Below are 22,395 nucleotides of genomic sequence, written 5' to 3' on the forward strand. Positions count from 1 at the left end.
TTGAACAAAATTTTGTTGAAACAAAGCATGCTCATTGCCTTCTGCTACCACAGAAACTGTAAGGCCTATGGAACCTGAAATGTGGCCTCTCCCTCTTTAGAAAAAAGTTTGCGAATCCTTGGTCTGTGGGGTTGCTGCACAGACTGAAAATGATGTGACACCGTCCTTGGTACATGGCAATTGTTCTCATTACATCATTATTCAAGTAGGCAAAAGGTTAAGGTCATACAAACTAGAAAGAAAATGTTTCAATTGCCGAATCCTGCAGATCAATGAATCCTTAACTATCTTAGAAGCAGCTCTTGCTCTTAGAGTTCCACTCAGGAGATGGCAAAGAACCTCAGCCTGAGCTCCACTGTATGGAAAAATGACTCAGGATTAATGCAGATTAGAAGGACACCAAGTTACCATTTCTCACCAATCAGGCTGGCAAAAAACCTCGAGTGTGACAGCACGTTATGTTGGTGAGGCTCTGGGGAAATAACTGCCGAAACTGCTGCCAAAATTTTAGGGAAACTTGGCAATGTCCATCAAAATTCCACAAAAACTTACTCTTTGATTGTACTCAGGAATCTATCCCTAGAATACCTGGCAAAAATACAGATGTGCACAAGGTTGTTCATCACAAGAGCCAAAGGCTGGAAAATGCCCAGACGTCCACCCTCAGGACAGATGGTGGATGCCAGGTCCAAAATCCTGGATGGTCTTGGTACCTCCTGCTGTGCTAGAAGGACGGAAATGAGAAAAGACCAGGCAGCCATCGACAAAGGACATGAAGTCACCATGAAGCTGTCCCCAGAGGCCATAGAGGAGCGATCTGAGTTTATGTGAATCAGAGGGTAGACTGACAAGGTAAACAAAGCCACTGACACTCTAGACAAGACAGCGGTGTTGCAAGACAGAGGGGCTGGTTTCCTCAGAAGCTAGTGACAGGAAGAGAAACCCAATGAAGGTAGGAAAGACTTGGGGACACTATCTCAATACAGAGGTGGAGATGCGGCAACAGAACAGAATTGGTGGTGACAGTGGAAACCGGTCACACAGTGGTGACCATTTCACGACATATACAAATATCAAATCAATATATCATGCACCTAAAGCTAATATAATGTTGTATGTAAATTATAACTCAGTAATTTTTTTTTTTACTTTTTAAAGTTGAAAAAAAGTTTAATAGTAAGTGTGGGCTTTAGGAGCATACTAATTCAACCAGTGTCTGTTAGACGACACTTTTGAGATGATCAGGAAGTGTATGCACTGATTGGTATTAGATGGTGCTAAGAACTGGCTGGTGCTTGTATTCGGTACCAGTGTGGCATCATGATTCTGCAAGAGAACATCCATTTTTTCACACACATACACTGACTTAGGTAGGGATGATGACACAGTATCTGAGGTTCTTTTTACAATTTCAGTCCCATCCAACCCTAAAAATGGACAAAGCAACTATAGCAATGTCTTCCTGAAGCCAGGAGAAAAATAACTGATGTTCAATTTGCTATCTTCTCTCCTTTGACTAGACTTTGGGTCTTGAAAGACTTCTGTAAACTTACAATAAACCTTGGTTTAGGGATACAGTGAACAAATAAGCGGGCTTCCCTGGTGGCCCAGTGGTACCCACCTGCCAAAGCAAGAGACATGGGTTCAATCCCTGGTTCAGGAAGATCCCCTGAAGAAGGGAATGGCTACCCACTCCAACATTCTTTCCTGGGAAATCCCATGGACAGAGGATTCTGGCAGGCTATGGTCCATGGGGTCACAAAGAGTCAGACACGACTTAGAGACTAAAACAACAACAGCTTCTTTGGTTATGTTTGACATTTGTCAATACACAAAAGGAGAATCAAGAGAAAGATGCTTTGGGGAAGGTCTCACACACACAAAGCTGCATGTGATTTTCAACCTGAAAGCTGGTCCACCAGATCTGCCCACCCCAAACCATTATCCAATAACCTCAAGGACCAACCACGAGAACTTAATGAGAAATCGATAGTGACAGTGCTGATGGCATGGACGAGCACACAGAGAAATAAACAGACTTTTGAGTCCATCACAAATGGTACCAGAAATGCCATCACAGTCAGCCTGGTGATGAGGTATCTGTTCTTACTCACTACTGCAGAAATAATGCATTTTAAGCTATTTTATTATTCTTTTCATATGCTGTAGGCACTCCATCAGCTTGACTGATACACATAAAGACACAGTTTGAAAAATGAGTAATACTCTCCTGCTAAATGTAATGAAATAGTAGCACACTGTAAGCTGTACTCTCCAAAATTCAACTCTTAACTTCATGTGGTGTTTGGAAAGCTAGAGGGCCATTGACATTCTAATTGCTGGACACCATGGCTTTACCTCCTCAAGGCACAGGATTTACATTTATTTTTTAAGCTAAACATTTTATTCAGAAGTCTTCTGAATGCAAAAATGCTATTATGCTGAAAAGAATTAGTCAAAATCTTTTACAGTAAAAAAAATTTTTAATTACTTTTCTGTCTCAATAGCTGCTCCAATGCTGCAAGTTCACTATGAGATGTTAAATTGTATGGTGTCATTAGGGCTATACTGAGCCTACCTGCACATTTTCTGATGTTATCATGAGTCAATTTTTTTTCTTTTCAGGACATGCTGGTGCAGAAATGCTTTTAGCTAAGAGTGACATGATCTCAGCCTTTCACTTGGAGCAGATAAGATCAGGTAATTTAAATAATCAGGAAGATATCAATATAAACATAAATTTCGCTGTACTAAACCTATAGAACTGAATATAACATGTGACATCAGGAAGCAATAAGAGAGTCAACTCTCTTCTCTGCAATGCCCTAATTCTACAACTTATCTTTCACACTGGTTCACAGTAGAAGAAGCATTTTCACATAAATTGCCCCATTTAATCATCAGTTTCAATCTGTGTGCAGGCAAGGATGGCATAAATCAAAGCTTTACTTTACAAGGAAACCGAGGCTCAAAAATGACAACTTACTCAAGGGCACAGTCACTGAAGTAGTGGTGGTGAGACCACCAATGGATAATCAGTGAACTGCTGGAATAAAACAGGTCATGAGTAACCGAGCCCAGCTCACCTTTCGAAGCCGATTTGTCGGAAAGTCTTCTCCCAGGTTGAGCCTGCAATGGGAGGAAGGGACACAATTAATGCACATCAAAGACTCAGTTCTGCCCAGGTTTACACAGTCTGATAGAGATTTGCTCGTATTGACACATGTGAGTGGGGTGACTGTCCTCCCTCTCAGCAACCAGTCTGGGTGAGCACCCTTTGCCATGGTCAACACCTACCCCTTCCACTGCTGACATGGCTGTGGAGAACTCTCCCATTAATCATCCTCTCAAAGTCTACATATGTCCTGAGCAGAAAAAGGAGTAATACTCTCCTGTTAAAAATAATGAAATAGTAGCACATTATAAGCTGTACTCCCCAAAATTCAACTTTGACTTCATGTGGCATTTGGAAAGCTGGAGGACACTCTGATGTTCCAATTCACTGGCCATCATGCCTTTATCTCCTCAACACTGAAGCATGGGATTTATGTTTATTTTTAAAGCTAAACATTTTAATCAGAAGTCTCCTGAATGCAAAAGTGCTATTTCCAATGACATGATCTGAAGGGTATTCAAGTCCCCAAAAGAAAAGCTGGGTATAAAAATGATTTTCTGTTATTTTTCCATGTTTCTCCTCACACTATAAGCGTGACTATTTTCTGAGTACTTTGTATAAAGAAAAATGCTCATTTTAATCAAAGATCATGTTAATAAGAAGTCTGCATTTATAAGAGTTCGGCGTTCTGCTAAAGGAAACCAACCCTGAATATACTTTGGAAGGACTGGTACTGATGCTGAAGCTGAATCTCCAGCACTTTGGCCACCTGATGCAAAGAGCCAACTCACTGGAAAATATCTTGATGCTGGGAAAGATTGAGGGCAGAAGGAGAAGGGGATGACAGAGGATGAGATAGTTGGATGGCATCACTGACTCAATGGACATGAGTGTGAGCAAACTCTGGGAGGTGGTAAAGGACAGGGACGCCCGGCGTGTTGCAGTCCACGGGGTCACAAAGAATCAGACACAAATTAGCAGCTGAAAAACAAGGGTTCTGCTCAGCCACACTTTCACATTTTCCCAATGCATTGTCAGGGGCAACAATAACTTGACTTCAGTAACTGTTCAAGTTATCACCTCTGCTCACCTCCCAGACCTAAATCCATGAGCTGTGTCATGTACTAGTTGCTTTAATAATCACAGAAGATAATCACCACCTTTCCATACAATTTGGTCTTGCAGATCGGAAGTGGTATGTTCAGCACTGGGTCTCCAGAGGCAGCTAAGAAGTTACACTGCTTCTTTTCCTCAAGTCAAAATAAACCAAGAGGGCACTTAGGTTTCTTTCCAGAGAACTCTGCCCCCAGCACTTCATTCTCAGGTGTCCACTCAGTGCCTCCCGGGCATTAGACAGGATGGTTTCCAAGCTAGTCTAAGTGGGCATGAATGTGGTATCTCATTAAGGGACTTGAGTTCATACTACTTCGTTACAATAGAGCATTTTCAATAACTGCTATAAATGACGCACGGTAAATTTGGGATCTGAACTATACACACCTGCATCAACACACAAATTTAAAGCAGATTCAGATTTATCTCCTCAGATGAAGTTACTCTTGCCCAACTGGATTCCAACAGACTTTGCTGAGTAGGAGGAAAGCCGTGGAATTTTCGTTAAGCAGTCCAGGAATTTCTCATGGCCCCTGGCCTGGGCGAGTGGGCTCCCTAAGAATGTCATGTGTCCTGTGAGTCACATGCTAGACAGTGGAGATTCCCGGCTCAGGAATTCTTGGACGACAGTTATCCTGCCCTTGAGATGCTAGCCATTAAGACGCTGGTCAAAAATTATAACCTGAATCAGAAACCACACTGAATTCCAGGGCACCTGGCAACAGCCCGGCTGAGACTCAGGTGGGAGAGATGAAGAGCCTTGTGCCAAGTGAGAAGCAGACAGTCTGTGCTGGACCCAGTGGGGAGGGTTGCAGTGGGAGTCGGGGTAGGGAGGCGTTTAGATGCTATTCTCCTTGACGTCCCTTGCTCTCATTGAGAAACCAGCCACCTTTTAAATTTTTCCACATTTCCATATTTCCCCCTAGATAGTCTCAGTACATTCCTATATTGATTTTTTAAAAATAGACTCAATTTATTATCAAAGTAAAATAAAAATAAGTGACTTTGCTCTATTGTACTATCAGGCTTTTAAAACGTGGAAATTTAAGTAAGAAATAAGTTTCATATTTCTGAGAGAAATAAACTTATTCAAAAGGGTAAAAGTTTCGGGGGCAAGACTTCTAGTGCTCCTTAAAATAAACATTATTAACCCACTCAACCAAGCACAGTGGAGATGGAGGAACACACTTTTCTTCATTACTAGAAGTCAACTTAATTAGTAATTTGAGCATCCTACATACTGTAGACACTCATCATTGTCTGCTGCTGATCCCCTACTAAGCACCTTAATATGTTAGGTATGGGACTGAATATATGAAAATATGGTTTCTGCCCTCAAACACCACATACTCCAGAGGTTTGGGCTTTTGTGTCTTTTGTGAGCACTTAGTCACGAGGGAACGAGAAACACACAATAAATGGAACAGACGTGTCCAGATCCTTTGGCACCAAGCATATTTTTGACAGCCCATTATTCAGTTGCTAGGGAATTCTTTTAAAGCCATTCCCCATGTTTTACATGGTAAAGTAATATTATTCTCCTATGCCAGAAAAGTCCAACATGGACAGAAAAGTAGGGAAAACAAAGTCGCTGGCAGACTGCCTTGATTCAACACTTTAAAAAATGAGATTTATAATATGAAGCAGTCTAGAACACGTTACCATCTTCAGGTGAAAGCAAAGGACAGCAAAAACAACAGGAAAGGAAAATACAGCAGAGATATGGGTACAGTTCACAAGAGGGGGTGTTTCTATCCAATTTTAGATGAAGTAGTTAGAAATAAAGCATTGCGGTTCTTCACTTGTAAAAACTGGTTACCAAAGGGGAAAGGTGAGGGGGGAGGGATACATTAGGAGTTTGGGATGAACATATACACACTACTGTATGTAGAATAGATAACCAGCAAGAACCTGCTATATAGCACAGGGAACTCTGCTCAATATTCTGTAATAACCTGTAAGAGAAAAGAATCTGAAAGGGTATCTGTGTATGTACCTATAACTGAATCACTTTCCTGTGCACTTGAAATTAACACAACATTGTAAATCAAGTATAACTCAATTTTTAAAAGCCCAACAGGTTACACTCACACCTCATTAGGTGGCGACTTCATACATATTAGTTCATTTAATCCATGAGGTCAGTACTACTATTAACTCCCTGCTTTCAGGTGATCAGCTGAGGGGGGCAGACCCCAGATCCAGCACCGTATTTAACTCCCTCCCTTACTGCTCTGTCCTGCATGGGGTTCTGTCCTGTCTCTCCTTCCTTCTTCCTTTTCTTCTCCTTTTTGTCCTTCCTATCATTTGTCTCTTGCCACAATCTGGCTATAATGTGAGATTCCAAATGTTTTATTTTTAGCTCCGTAAAGTTTTGTGTGTCTGGTTATTAACTTGAGAAGCATGAAGTGTCTACAGCAGGCGTTCTGCAGCATCCAGCCCTCCTCCATCAGCGGGACCAGTGAGCTACTCCTGCGGGAATTTTGTTAGACATGCAGCATGCCCCGCAGGAGTTCGGTCCACACAAAAACACTGAGACTCATACCCCAGACACGTGGAGTAGGGCTGCTTGTTCTTTATTTTGTCTGATTTTTCTGCAGTATTGGTTGAAAACTGAAGGACTTTGCCTGCTACTTGAAACCAGACAGCTGAGTTCTCCCAGCCCTGCCTCTGGTCTGTATTTTTTTTTTAAACAAATTACCCTGGGGTCTTTACAACACTAGGAGGTTTTCCACAGCTCCCATTCAGTCTGTCACTTCATTTTTTCATAAATGTTATTCAAAAGTGTAAAAATTTCTATCTTTATGTTTTAGATTAGTTACTCACTTTGTTATGTTTCCTCACTGATTACTTTTGTCAATCATTTAAAATCAACTTCTTGCTCAATCTCTAATATAAAAAATGTAACTTGGTTTTTCCTATAAGTTTCAAAATGTAATTTGAAAACTGGTGGTCAAACAAGGCACCAATTTTTTTCCTAATTGAACGGTCCTACACCAAGTATGTCCCAGCCGTTAACAGCCGCTTGAACTTGGACCTGCACCTCTGCTTTTTTCAAAATAATTAGCAGAAAAGGACTAATAATTCATGGAAGTGGTAGATTTTTTGCCAGAATATTCCTATAAAAATGGAAGCATTTTCATATATCATAAGAACTGCCAGACAGCTGAACATGGGACCTGGCACAGAAATTGGTGACAAAACACTCAAATACCAGGAAATTATATCACTATGAGTTTTCTTCATTGACATTATGTTTAACTCTTTAAAGGAAAAGCTTTCCCTATCCAATCAAAGAATCAAGATTCTACCACACATTGAACGCTGGACAGGATGTGAAATTCTAAGAGGAAAATAGAATCTTCTCAGTTGATTAGGAGTGACATTTTACTCTGCAAGTGTGAAGAGGTTCTTGTGTTGAATTGTGTCTGAGCTCCATCAAACCACAGAAATGGATGCTCTGATGGGTGGTGTGTACACACGTGATTCACTTTCCCCAGATAAGGAGCAACTTCAGCTTTTTGGGTGAAATGGTGAGGTTTGCAAAATTTTCTGAGTCCTAATTTCCAGAAGATATTTATCATTAGGGGATTAAAAGTAACTGTAAAAGATAAGGATAAGTAAAAAAAATTATTTACCACTCCTTAATTAACACCTTTTTAAAATATTAAATGACCTATACAGGTATAGTTTTTAAAGTATCATTTTTGCCTTTACCTAATACTCTTGTTTTGTAATGTCCATTACTCCCTGCTCTGACCTTTAGTATCTGTATGACACTGCCTTAGTCACGTAATAATAATGTAACTCTTTCCATGTCAATAAATATGGGCCCATGACCAATTTAATGTACATAGAGTGTTATACAATTTAATAAACTGCAAATTCCTCATTAATTTCTGGTGCTATATAAATTATACCTACATTTTTTCTATTACATATAACAATGTTTTGAACACCTCTTACATATATCTTTGAACATTTATTCAGTTATTTAAGATAAATTTCTCAAAGTAGATCTATTGCACTGTGATGTGTCTATCATATGTAAAACTTTGGTTAATGCTATAAAAATTTTTACCCTCAAATTTTATTCAAATATATATACTTGACTGAATTGTTTTATGGATCTTTTTATCTCTAACAAGACATTTTCTTTGAATTTATATTTTCAGAAATAAAAATGAATTAAACAAACATTCTTGGAGAAGGCAATGGCAACCCACTCCAGTACTCTTGCCTAGAAAATCCCATGGACGGAGGAGCCTGGTAGGCTGCAGTCCATGAGGTCACTAAGAGTCAGACACGACTGAGCGACTTCACTTTCACTTTTCACTTTCATGCATTGGAGAAGGAAATGGCAACCCACTCCCATGTTCTTGCCTGGAGAATCCCAGGGATGGAGGAGCCTGGTGGGCTGCCGTCTCTGGGGTCACACAGAGTCGGACACGGCTGGAGCGACTTAGCAATAGCAGCAGCAAACAAACATTCTTAGGTTTGTACACAGTGTTAGTATTTCCTTTTGTGAACTTTCCTTTGCTGAGTTCGCTGTGCAGCCTCGGGGATGGGGTCTCTGGCCTGCGCAGTCCAGGGTCACATGCAGGGGAGGGGGGCAGGCTGCACACACAGGTGTCTCATCTGGGCACCCCCATCAGGCCTTACTTCTGCTTCCCAATATTGTTATCTGATCCACCCTTTAACACTCTCAGAAGTCAGGATCTTTTCTTTTCTGCTTTTGGGCTTCCCAGATAGTGCCAGTGGTCAAGAACTCACCTGCCAATGAGGTAGACAGAGACGCAGGATAGATTCCTGGGTGGGGAAGATACCCTGGAGAAGGAAAAGGTAACCCATTCCCATATTCTTGCCTGGAGAATCCCATGGACAGAGGAGCCTGGCGAGCTATGGTCCATAGGGTTGCACAGAGTTGGACACGACTGAAACCACTTAGCCATGCAGTTCTTTAGACAGAGTCTTTTGAAGTGCAAGTTCTTGGCCCCTAAAGACATCCATGGAGGGTACTGTTCTCCACCCAGAACCCTAAGTTTGTTCAGATGAGGAGACTTGGAGTTTCAGGCCTCAGACGGGTTGAGGGTGCGGGGGGTGGGGGAGTCCTCTCTCTCCCCACAGGCTCACAGAGAGGCTGATGTAACAGTCTTGGGATAGCCAAGCGTCTTCTCCAGAATCATGCTCCTTACTGATAAATATTGCTGACATTACAGGCACATATAAGAATGTCTGACTAATCTCCTGGCACAGAGCACAATCCCTGAGCTTGAAATGTGAAGCAGCTGAAAAGCCATCAGTCAGCTTTTAAAGATGCAGCAAGTACCCGCCTTTTAAAAAGTTTCTCCATACTGTACTTTCAAACACGAAGTGTCTGGTGGCACCTGAAGTGAAGGCTGAAGCATTCTTGGACTCACAACAGAAGCCCCCTCTCAGTGCTTTTCCAGGAATCCAGATGGACACTGTTCAAGGCAGACAGAAGCTTGTCTGGGGGCTGATAACTCTAGCAGGCGGGCTCCTTCTCTTTATTGTGTCCTCTCTCTGCTTTTGGTCAAAGTGAGACATAAAAACTGCATTTCTAGGGGAATAAAACGTTTATGATGAGGGCGGGCAATCCAAAGAACTCAGACATGGGTAACGTGTATAGTCTGGGGGATTCAGACCTTCAGGAGTCCTTCCTTGATTACCATCCCCTCCCCTCCCATGGAAGCAGGGTCCCTAACACAGTCCCTTGGAAGTGACCTCCCAGGGGAGGAAGTGAGGCCCCAGGCAGAAGGTTAGGAAAGGAGACAGGATACCCACCGCCACCCACCCAGGCCTTGGGCTTTGAAACAAACACCAGTGTTTCCTTCAACAGACAGGCAGAGGAGGGCTTGGACGGGAAATGGAAAGTCTACGAAGCAGAGGAGGGTGGTGAGCTCTGCTTGGAGGTGCAGGCTGACAAAGGGAAGTCCTGAGCGTGGCCACAGACTGCTCCTGAGCGGAAAAGAAGCAGGCGATGGGCTGCTGGCAGGGCACACGCACTGTTCCTGTCTTGAGGTCTCAGGGACGAGGTACACACTGGGTCCCTGCGTCCCCAGTTCTCTGCCTCACACGTGATCCTCACTCCCCTTCACAGGAGAAGGAGCCAGAGTTTTAGATTTTCAATCCCGCATCCTTACAACAGTATAAATAAACAATGAAAGGGCTTCCCTGGTGGCTCAGACAGTAAAGAATCTGCCTGAAATGCAGGAGACCCGGGTTTGATCCCTGGGTTAGAAAGATTCCCCTGGAGAAGGAAATGGCAACCTACTCCAGTGTTCTTGCCTCGAGAATCCCATGGACAGAGGAGCCTGGTGGGCTATAGTCCATGGGGTCATAAACAGTCAGACACGACTGAGCAACTAACAGTTCCACTTCACTTTCAAACAATGAAAAGGGGGTGTTGCAATGAAAAAAATGTGATGAACACGGAGCAGGTGGTTCAGCCAGCACAGCCCCCAATCTGAACTCCGTTACATCCGGGTCCACGGAGCTGGCTTGACAAGAGCCGAGAGATCCTGGTGATTTTTAGCGACCTGAAGAGATCCGGGGCCACCATTCTAGGAACTACCTCACTTCACAGGCCAGTACATCTCTTCCCGGTTGTGGTTCACAGTGCAGGAACATTGGGAAAGAGCTGTGAAACCTTTGAGGGTTTTCCAGGTGGTGCTAGCTGTAAAGAACCAAAGCAGGAGACGTAAGAGATGCGGGTTCAATCCCTGGGTCGGGAAGATCCCCTGGAGAAAGGCATGGCAACCTACAGTATTCTTGCCTGGAGAATCCCATGGACAGAGAAGCCTGGTGGGCTACAATCCATGAGGTTGCAAAGAATCGGACATGACTGAGCAACTTAGCAAGCACATGAAACATTTGGGCATGTCTGGCCCCTTCCTATCTGTGAGAAACTTACAGCACTTCACCTGCATCCCTGCTTAATGATTTAATTCGGATGCATTAACAGAGAGAGGGGAAAAAAAAGAGTCCTGGTTTGTCTTTGTGCTGGCTCAAGATTTACAGAACTTTTGGAGGCTTTGGCTGACTGCAGCCTCCCAGCTGCTGCTGAAAAGGTCTTTGTGTAAACACCCCCGGCAGTAACCACAGCTGCGGCGCACGGCAGAGCCACAGAAAAAAAATCCCTGTTTATGTGAGGAGCTGGAGCATCTTGCCTCAGCGCCCTGCTGAGATGCGGGCTCCGTAGAAGAAACCAGGTGACAGGGATGCTCCTAAGTGATGCTGATGCCCTGGTCTGTGTGATGGGGACCCGTCATTATCCTGGGTTTACTGGAGTCCAGAGTGGTGCAGAATCACCGCAGGGGCAAAGGCATCCTGGATGGTCTTGACAGGATTCCTACATCTTTTCCTGGACCTTCAAAGAAGGCTGGAGAGTCTGAACAAAAGAGCAACAGCTCTTCCTGACTGCTTGCTGTGAACCATAATTTTGCATTTCCGAAGTTTCACATTTGGGAGCCATTTCAAACGAGGCACAAGCAGGAAACTGGGCTCACACACTCGCATCTCATCTTTGAGGGTCTGGGAAGAAGAGGGTCCAAGGTGGGTTGGGAGGGGGAAGGGCTCTCACCCCACTCGTGGCCCCATTTGCAACCAGCCCTCAGAGGAGAGGCTGCTGTTCCCGCCTACAGATTACTTTATTTTATTGAAGTATATTTGATTTACAGTATCGTGTTAGCTTCAGGTGTAGAGCAGAGTGACTCAGTAATACATATATACATATTCTTTCTCAGATTCTTTTCCCTCATCTTGTTGCTGCTGTCGTTCAGTCGCTACGTTGTGTCCATGTCCGACTCTTTGCAAACCCATGGACTGCAGCATGCCAGGCTTCTCTGTCCTCCACTATCTCTGGAAGTTTGCTCAAATTTGTGTCCATTGAGTCAGTGTGCTATCTAACCATCTCATCCTCTGCTGCCCCCTTCTCCTTTTGCCTTCAATCTTTCCCACTATCAGGGTCTTTTCCAGTGAGTCGGCTCTTCACGTCAGGTGGCCAAAGTTGCTTCAGCTTCAGCAACAGTCCTTCCAATGCATATTCAGAGTTGATTTCCTTCAGAATTGACTGCTTTGATCTCCTTGCAGCCCATGTGGCTACCCCTTGGCAAACCCTATGATATCTCCTTAAACAAAGAACTAGCGAGATGATAGACATGTTTATACCCTTTAATATTTACAACTAAAAATGTCTTCCAAAATCCCATTAATTTACAACTTGAAACTTATGAAACTGATATAGTTGACTGCTTTTGCTTATAAAAACCATTTCATAGGATGTGTCGCTGGTGACTCAGACGGTGAAGAATCTGCCAATAATGCAGGAGACCTGGGTTTGATCCATGGGTCAGGAAGATCCCCTGGAGAAGGGCATAGCTACCCATTCCACTATTCTTGCCTGGAGAATCCCATGGACAGAAGAGCCTGGTGGGCTAGCTACAGTCCATGGGGTCACAAAGAGTCAGACAGGACTGAGGACTAAGTACACAGGACTCAACATAACAGAAACACATTTTTTAAAGAACCTTACTAACTGCACTTCATTACTGAGCACATGAAAAGTGTGGAAGGAGCAGCTACTGCAGCTGAGCACATTTCAGGCCCTGAGTAAAAACCTGGGAGCAGAGCGTCCGTGGTCTGTGCCCACCTGCAGTGTATAGTCGAGGGCCGAAGAGAAGCAACAGGGACAGCAATGTGATTAAAACTTAAAGCAAAGTTTTAAGAAATAAAAGAAAGGAGAAGAATGCTTCGAACTAAGAGGTGGGGGGGGCATCACCTGGAGTCACAGTCGACTATCCTTGCAAAGCTCTCAGCCCACGCTAACCTAGGAGCAGATGCCACGTTCCAGGAATCACAACTTTCCTAACACTTTGGAGGACGGGGTTGGTAGTACGTCCTAATGGGAAGTGAGTCACTTAACACAGCATCTTAGAAACCTCTTCTTCCTCACATTAGCCCAGGCTCAGGTCCTTGGAGAGGCCCCAGTCACTCTCTGAGCAGAAGAAGCAGGGTTCTGTGCCGTGACTCAGTGCTGAGGGCTGGCACTGGCCCTTCAGCAGCTTCCAGGAGGAGGGAAAAATGATGCTCGCTCTCCTGCAGCAGGAAGATCTCACCTCACTTTCTGTCCGAGCAGTTTCAGGATCAAGCTTCTGCAATTGCAATGTCTCGATTCTCTTTTTTTTTTTAAGAAAGTCATGCAAACTTTATAGCTCATAATCCTTCATTGGATTTATAAAGGTGGAGCTGGCTTTGGAATGTCTCCTGGAGCTTGTTCTCATGAAACTGCTTTTTAACACACTCCTCAAAAGAGAAAGAAAGGATCTTAGAAGGGAGGTTCAGAAGTGTTCAGACTGAAACGCGCTCTCAGTGCAGTGCTGCTCTTGTCAAAATCCTGGCCTTCGTTGTCTCCTCCTTTCTGCTGATGTGAGGGCTGGCTAACTTTCCTGGCCAGGGGAAGTTCAAGGTCTGGCATAAAAACTAACACTTTTGCCAAGACTAAAATACCTGAGGCTCGAATTTCAGCCCCTGAACGTAGGAAGGAAGCTGTCCGATGTCATCACTTCAGGCCAGCGATCAGCAACTTGACCCACAGAACATACCTGTGCTGGAGATAAGAGAAGCCAAACGTTGCAGCTGGGTCTCACCAGGCTCTGCTCAAAGGGTTGTGTGCACACGAGTCAACAGAGCTCCCATCCGTGGGGAACCTGCCCCAGCAGCCCCCTGCCCAGCAAGGCCTCCTCTCTAGCATTGCACCCTACCCCAGCGCTGCCTTGTAAACCCCCCCTCCCCAACCCCGGAGGCTGCCTTTTCCTCTACATCCTGGAGACCTGGGCTGCTTTTAAGCTTGTTTAAAGATCCCTTTTAGCCTACTCTGCTTTCTTTACAATGAGAACTCCTAAAGCAGACTATCCAGCTTACTGTCAGCAAGAGAAGTGGATGTTTAGTTTATGAAAAGCAAACTAGTTGCTAAAAAATGACACGTAACAACTAGGAGATGACATGGAATTAAACACATCTCCTCGAAGTAGCTGAGTGGAGTCACCTATGCCAGGGGCTCTCAGGTGGGTAAACAGAGGGACGCCCCAACGCGTGAGGGGTCTTGGGGTTCTTCACTAACGCACACAAGAAGGCATAATGGACTCTTCTCTGGTTTTGAGCTTGGCTTCTGGACGGAGGCATTCTGGCCTTTCAGAAGTGCACTCCCTCACCAGCTGTGCAATGACAGCACCTTCCTGTTCTGATCCTGTGAGCTTTCTGTCAGGAGAAAGGGGCCAGAGCCACCCCACACCGAGGCTGGGAGGGGACAGGTGACCAAGAATTCTAGCAGATTTTGGCTAAAGTGTTTAGTTGCTCAGTTGTGTCTGACTCTGCGACCTCATGGACTGTAGCCCACGAGGCTCCTCTGCCCATGGGAATCTCCAGGCAAGAATACCGGAGTGGGTTGTCATTTCCTTCTCCAGGAGATCTTCCCAACCCAAGGATCAAACCCACATCTCCTGCATTGCAGGCAGATGCTTTACCAACAGAGCCACCAACTTAATCTGAAAAATAGCACTTAAATATCTCATTTTATATTTTTATATTCATCATATTCAATTCCACTTTATAATTGACCAGGACAGGAAGCAGGGCATCACCAGAGTAACAAGAGCAAACCTGGGGTCAGAAGACTCATAGACTATGAAATTGTGAACTTGACCCTTGGCCTCAGCGTTCTCATCTGTAAAATGGGTTTAATAATACCTGCCTCATGTGGTTCTCAGCATTAAATTGAAATAATACTGGGAAGCATGCTTTGCAAAGAGCCCAGTACTACAAAAAGCTAACATATTAGGCATCTAATAGATATTAATAGCAGCGAGGTCTGACCACAGGCAAACACCCATTTTAAGCTCTGACTTGTGCCAAAAATCCAGGGCCAGACGGAGGAAGGAAAGGCCCATAAATCAAACAGTCCCCTTAAGAAGCATCCTTAGGAAGTCAGCAAAGACTTGAACATTTTTAGCTTCCAGTTAAATGAGCACTGAACAACTCCAGAAGAGTGCTAGAAATCAATTATTTAGACTTCACATGTCATGAATAAAATACATTGTTCTAATAGACAATAATGAACTTATTGAAAGAGTCCTCTTAACCTGAAAAGAGGATACTCAGTACATTTTAAAAGTGAATTAATAAGTGAATTCATTTTATAAGTTAAGGTGATTTTTTAGAAGGAAATTTCCATCAAAAGAGACAGCTAGATAATGGTTATTCACATTTCAAAAGCAGGCTTACATTATTTTAAAAAACTTTTTAAATTGAAGTATAGTTAACTTCCAATGTTGTGTTAGTTTCAAGTGTACACCAAAGTTACACACACATGTGTGTACATTCTTTTTCAGATTCTTTTCCATTATATGCTGTCACAAGATGTTGAGAAGAGTTCCCTGTGCTCTACAGTAGGTCCTTGTTTAGCTATTTTATATACAGTAGTCTCTGTATGTTAATCCCAACCTTCTAATTTATCCCCCACCCCTTTTCCCCCTGGTAACCATAAATTTGTTTTCTGTGTCTGTAAGTCTATTTTTATTTCATAAATAAGTTCATTTTATCATTTTTTTTAGATTCCACATACAAGTGATATCATATATTTGTCTTTGTCAACATAGTTTCAAGAGAAGACTTGATAAACAGCGAGAGATTTAGCAAATATTATAGGCTGCAGCAAAACTTTAATTCCCATGGATGCCTGTGCATTATGGCCTTAGAAAAGCTGAGATGGACAGTGGCAACCCAAGAAGAACGTACATGACACACCACGAAAGCGACAGCCATCTAACAGGAAGGGTGACCATAGGCAGGACTCTGTTTCGGACACTAAGGGTGCTTCTGCACAGGCCTGGGAGATGTGTGCGTGTCAGCTGACTCCCAGCTGGACCCCAGGCCACAGTTGTCTTCTTCAGAGACACAGCCTCCAGGGGTTGTTGGCCAGCTTCTTCAACACGGAGCACCCCCAGAGGGGGCTACAATACAAACCTATTAACCACCACACTGAACATAGATGATCTCAAGATTGCAAGGAGTACACTTAACACCTTTGAGATACAGGCAGTGTCTTAGCTGTATTGCTAATCTCTGCACTTTTAACATGATTCCAACATACAATAAAAATTAAAATATACATAGAAGTGTTTACAGCATCTCTACAGTATTAAGAATCACTGTAATAATGGTCATGCACGCACAAATGAGCTACTCTGATATTCTGACTGATAACTCTTCATTTATCACAGAGATGAGTTATTATTAATTTTGTTAAATTATAACACCGAGAGATGTATCCTCAAGAAAACCTGTGATGCATGTTTTTTGATTAGTGCAATCTTTGAATACCAGCAAATGTCAGATAATCCTAGTAAAAGCTGATCTGGTCCTCCAGTTGTGGTATTGATGATGTTTTGTATCTATTTTTTTTTTTAATTTTAACTGGAGGCTAATTACTTTACAACATTGTGGTGGTTTGTGCCATACATTCACATGAATCAGCCATGGGTGTACATGTGTTCCCCATCCTGAACCCCCCTCCCACCTCCCTCTCCATTCCATCCCTCAGGGTCATCCCAGTGCACCAGCCCCAAGCACCCTGTCTAATGCATGATATCGATGATGTTTTAAGATTGAAACATTTTTTTGTCTTCTTGATTGGAATGGGTTCCAAGAACGTGTTCATTGGAGAGGGTGAGAAATGGTAGGAGTTAGTATGGTACAGACCAGAAATACTCAGAGTGGGGTGCAGACTGTGTATCTCCCAAAGAGGGAAATAACCCGAATCAGCTATAAGAGACTGGTTGATTCTTTATCCAAACTCTCACGTCATTTCCCAGTAATAATTCACAAGATGTGATCCTCTCTGACAACTTTCACTTATGGAGAACCTGACTCCACATCTTCTTTTATAACATGTACGTGTGTGCACAAGCATGTGTTCACATGTGTGTTACAGAACTACAAAGCACGCAAATACACGAAGTGGTGTGACTTGGAAAGACATGCAGATGTTTGCATCCCTCCATGATGGGATCTGAGGGTGTTACAGCCTGTTTGTAAAAATCAGCTTGTTAGAATCATATTGATTATATTCCAGCACCTATACCTGCTCCAGAAAACAGACTATCTCCATCTCAACACAAGGCCAAGCAGCCTTTAAGGAAGCTTAAAGGCTGAGTAACGGAACTCTGAGTGTTAACCCAGAGATCATCATTTATTGGTTGACAGGAATGGTAGTTAGATCTATTCTGAGATAAAATTTCCCAGGAAGCAGCAACCTAAGTTTTAATCCGCCCCCCCCCCCACCTCCCACTGGCTAATGACTGAGAAATAAGAAACTTTTTTTTCTCATTTCCTCCCACTTTGTAGCCGCCTGAATCGATACTAATGCAGGATATGGGTGAGAGTCCATGTAGCTTTGCCCTTCACATCAGCAAGCCTCCAGGAACAAGAAAAACCAAGCAAATGCCATCAATACCAACCTAAATATGCTGGAAATCATGTTTTAAAAGAGAGGGTGGACAAGAACTTTCTGGAGCTAGAGGTGTCCTTCCTCTAGCACTCTCCCTAAAGGTCAGCCAAGAATTCTCCAGAATCTCATTCCACCCCTTTGTCCACAATCGCAGGGCAGGACAGCTCCAGGAGGACAGGGAGCCATCCGGCTGGGGGCCCTGCAGTGACCTGCCCTCTGCCTCTCTGCTCCACCCTAAGGGGAGGTCTCAAAACAGGGCTGAGCGTGCTCGCGACACCAGCCAGAGCGGCAGAAAAACCGCCACCTCCGAACCACTAACAGGGCCAGCTTGTGCAACACAGCAGGTGAGAAGGCACTTTTCTTCCCAGGACTCAAACAGAACATCGTCACAGACTCAGAACAGGGCAGAAACCATGCAGGTGGGACAGCCACTCGCCGACCCAACACTGTTAGGTCTTCAACTATTTTTTTCAACTAAGGAGCAGGTGGTGTGAGTTACTGGAAATGTGTCTTTACCTATGACTGGTACCCTGATAACACCCTCATCTGTGTTGCCAAGAGAATGTCCTTTCTGAACTATAGATCCATTTATACAATAACCTACTGGGCATTTCCTCTAACAGCTACACAGATGCATGGATCTGGATTTCAAACACCAGACTGACACCCACCCTTCCTCCCTCCCCAAGTCAAATCTGACCTTCCCCATGTGGTCCTTACACTGTTGAAACAGTACCTCCACCCACCCAGTCATCTCTTTCTCCTTCCACCATGCTGAATTAGACAGCATTGTCTTTCTCAAAGCATCTCTTCTAAAATTCCTCTGCAGCCTCCTTAGTTCAGGTTCTTGACACTGGCCCTTCCTCTTCCATCGCCCCACCTGCCATCACTCATATACACACAACCACAAAGGTGTGCACTGTGGCCAAGATGATCTTTCTAAAGCATCACTCAGGGACCTCCCTGGAGGTCCAGTGGTTAACATGTTGCCTTCCAATGCAGGGGATGTGAGTTCAATCCCTGGTTGAGAAGCTAAGATCCCACATGCCTGATGGCCAAAAAACTAAACATAAAACAGAAACAATATTGCAACAAATTCAATAAAGACTTTAAAAATAGTCCACATCAAAAAAGTCTTTAAAGCATCATTCATTCCTATTTCTGCCATTAGAAAAAAAAAAAAAAACACCTCAAGAAGCTCCTGCTTCTGCTAAATTCAGAACTCGTCTAAGTGATATGCAAGACCTAACAATGCCTGGGTCACTATTCATGCCTGGCAGCTGTTGGCGTTCCTCAGGCATTTGGGGGATGACTTTATTCATCAGATCACATGTTACTGCAGGAATGTGTTTGCACGCCTACCCCTCACCTTAGAGGAGGAGCTCCCCAGAGCAGGGGGAGCTACAGCAGTCTTATCTGTGGTTCCCTGGGGCTGACACATGCCCAGAACACAGAAGCCCCATGTGATCAACCAAGACTTGTTGAATAAATGAATGAAACATCAATAAGCTAGGAAGCACTTTCAAAACCATCCTCTCTGATCTGGTCTTCACAACAGCACTTGAGATAAGAAATCACGACCTTTAGGATCTGCAGTGGGACCAGAGTCTACTACTCTGATGCCACCACTCTTCACAGACGCCCTGAAGCAAATAGCAAGGGGAAACTCCGATTTGTCCCCATGATGGTCAGTGGCTTTTAAAAAACATTCTTTGCTGTTGCTGTTTAGTCACTAAGTCATGTCCGACTCTTTTGTGACCCCACAGGCTATAGCCTGCCAGGCTCCTCTGTCCATGGGATTTCCCAGGCAAGAATACTGAAATGAGTCGCCATTTCCTCCTCCAGGGCAATAAAAAAAAAAAATCTTATTAAGGTATAATTTACATAGCTTAAAACTCACTCATTTTTGTATAATTCTTCAAGTTCTGACAAATGCATTCAGTCCTGTAACTACCACATCTGTCAAGATACAGAGAAGCTCCATCAGCCCCAAAGTCTCCCAGCCACTGGTGACTGCTGATCTATTTTCTGTCCTTGGAGTTTGACCTTTTCTTGAACATCATTCATGTCACATATGGGCTGGAGAATCTAAGACTGGCTTCTGTCACTCAGCATCTTTCATTGGAGAGTCAGTGTGTCACTGTGTGGATCAGCACTTTTCACTGCTGACTAATACTCCATCCAGGCCTGCAGTTTGTTGATCCATTTACCAGCTGAAAGACATCTGGGTTTTCCAAAGCTTGGGTCAATTACAAATAGAAGTACTGAGAGCATTTGCTTAGAGATTTTTGTGTGAATATAAATTTTAATTCCACTTCAGTAAATTTCCAAAAGTAGGAGTTCTGGGTTGAACAAGTAGTATGTGGCTGACCATCAGATATACCAGCAACTGGTTTTCAAAGTGGCTGTATGACTCTGCATTCCTGGCAGCAATATGTTTGAATTCCAGGGGCTCTGCATCTTCATCAGAAGTTGGGGTGCTTCCTTCCTTCCTTCCTTTCTCCCATACTAAGAGATATGGAGCAGTAACTTCCTGTTTTTAATGTTCATTTTCCTAATGACTAATAATGTTAAGTGATTTTCATGCATTTACTTGTCATCTGAGTATCTTCTTTGGTGCAGTGCCTGCTCAAAATTTCTGCCCATCATTAAAGTTGAAATGTATGTTTTCTTGGTATTGAGTTTTGAGAGTTCTTCATATAATCTGGATGGAAGTCCTTTACCACATATGTGATTTGCAAATATTGTCTTTCAATTTGTGGCTTCACTTTTTAACATCTTACTGGATTTTGAGAAGAAGTTCTTAATTTTGATGTAAGTTCAGTTTATCCGTTTTTCCCCCTCTTGAATCATTCATTCTTTTGGTGTCATATTTAAGAAGTCATTTCTTTGTCCAATCCAGGCATCAAAGATCTTATTTTTTGAAAAGTTTTATGGTTTTACATTTTAATGTCAATGATCCCCTTTGAGTTAATTTTTATAAATGGTACAAGGTAAAGGTTAAAGCCCTTATTTTTCATATGAATTTTAAAGTGGAATGGATTTAAATATGGGTTTAAATATGGAGCTCACATTTTGCCAGTAACAATTGTGCTTTATCCACAAAACTGCTTTTGCATCTCTGCTGAAAATTGACCATGTATGTGTAGATTTATTTCTGTACCCTCCTGCTCTCTCACTAATGTGTACATCTGTCTTCTCACCAGCAGCAAAGTGGCTCGACTACAGTGGTTTACAGTATTCTGAGCGCCTCCTATTCATCTGTTGATGAGAGCAGGATCCCTTGCCTCGACAGAATGAGATGGCTGAATGCACAGCACACAACACTAAGCAGATTGGACTGGCAGAGTTTCTCGGCCACAAACACTCCTGACCCTGGGAAGGAGGATGTCATGTGCTCTGAGGGGCCACAGGGGTCGCAGACTGAGCAGGGCTGTGGGACACATGCTCATAACATCAGGAAGGTAAGGTACCCCCTGCTTATCACATGAAGATGTGACAGACTGTTTGGAATAATTCTTCAATCTATAATGTTTCAGCTCATGAACAACTATCCAGAGTGTGTGCACAGGAAGCAAAGGAGTCCTGAAGCAGAGGCGCTGAGCAGGGGGAGGTGGCGGCTGCATTTTCCCACGTGTCCACTTTGCTTCTCTGTGACCTCCCTGCCTGAAACATCACCATGCTGACCTTGATGTTTCATTTCTACTTTCCTGGGTTAATTTTCTGCAGAGCATTATTACAGCTGGAATATTGTAAAGCTTACTTATTTTATACATCGCCCACATTTCAGAATACGAGCTCCATAAGGGTCACAATTTCAATTGTTTTGCTTTTAAGCTGCCGCATCCCCAGCAGCTGGAACAGTGCTCAGCGCACATAGACAACTGATAACTGTTTGTTGGATGGATGGATGGACTAGAGCTGTGCTTTGAAGACTCTTGACATCCTTGGAGGTGGGGGAGGGGCTACTCCTCTCTCTGTTGATTGAACTAAAGTGTCCATAATGATTTCATGGAATTCATGTACGAGGTCTTGCGTGACTCGGTGCCTGCGGTGAGTTTTCAATGGAGAAGTCTTATCATGACCCAGTTCCATGATTCCAGACCAATCCCAACATCCTTACAATAATATCCCTTAGTTTTACTCTACTAGAAACAAAAAGCCTACTTTCCCCAGAAGCACATTCAGGGACTTCGGGCAGCCTATAATTTAAAATAAGTTTTAAGCAACATTGTAAATCAACTATACTTCAATAAGACAAAATTCTAACAAATGAATAAGTGCTATAGCCATTAAAATGTAGACATATTCTAGGAAATAAATTTGGTCTCTCTGACTTTAAAATATAAATAAAAATACCAACTCTATGAGGATTGTATATTATCGAGTATAAAGTTTACTGGTATAGTTACTAAAACATCATAAATTTTAAAATTACATCATTAAGGAGACTGTTTACTGCTTTGACTCAAAGCCAAGAATAAATAATATTTCCAAGAGTAAAATAAATGCCAGTTACTGTCGACAAGAATGTCTATCTATAACTGAAGCACAGAAAGAAAGCATTGAATATATTTTGTTGACCAAAAAAGGATACACTGATTATTCACCCTTAAGGGTAAAATGTCTGTTGTTTCATTTC

The 22,395-nt window shown here is 43.2% G+C and overlaps 1 protein-coding gene across 4 annotated transcripts in view; it reads right to left on the reverse strand.

The window, feature by feature from the left end:
- Positions 1-22,395, reverse strand: part of PIEZO2 (piezo type mechanosensitive ion channel component 2) — a 257,611-nt gene that overhangs the window by 134,081 nt on the left and 101,135 nt on the right. For all 4 annotated transcript variants that reach the window (XM_042239280.2, XM_042239279.2, XM_060405256.1 and 1 more), the window contains exon 4: positions 3,087-3,129. In XM_042239280.2, the coding sequence (XP_042095214.1) occupies positions 3,087-3,129 (43 nt within the window). The remainder of the gene's footprint in view (positions 1-3,086; positions 3,130-22,395) is intronic.

Source organism: Ovis aries, chromosome 23, assembly GCF_016772045.2.
Source record: "Ovis aries strain OAR_USU_Benz2616 breed Rambouillet chromosome 23, ARS-UI_Ramb_v3.0, whole genome shotgun sequence".
Classification (NCBI taxonomy): Eukaryota; Metazoa; Chordata; class Mammalia; order Artiodactyla; family Bovidae; genus Ovis; species Ovis aries.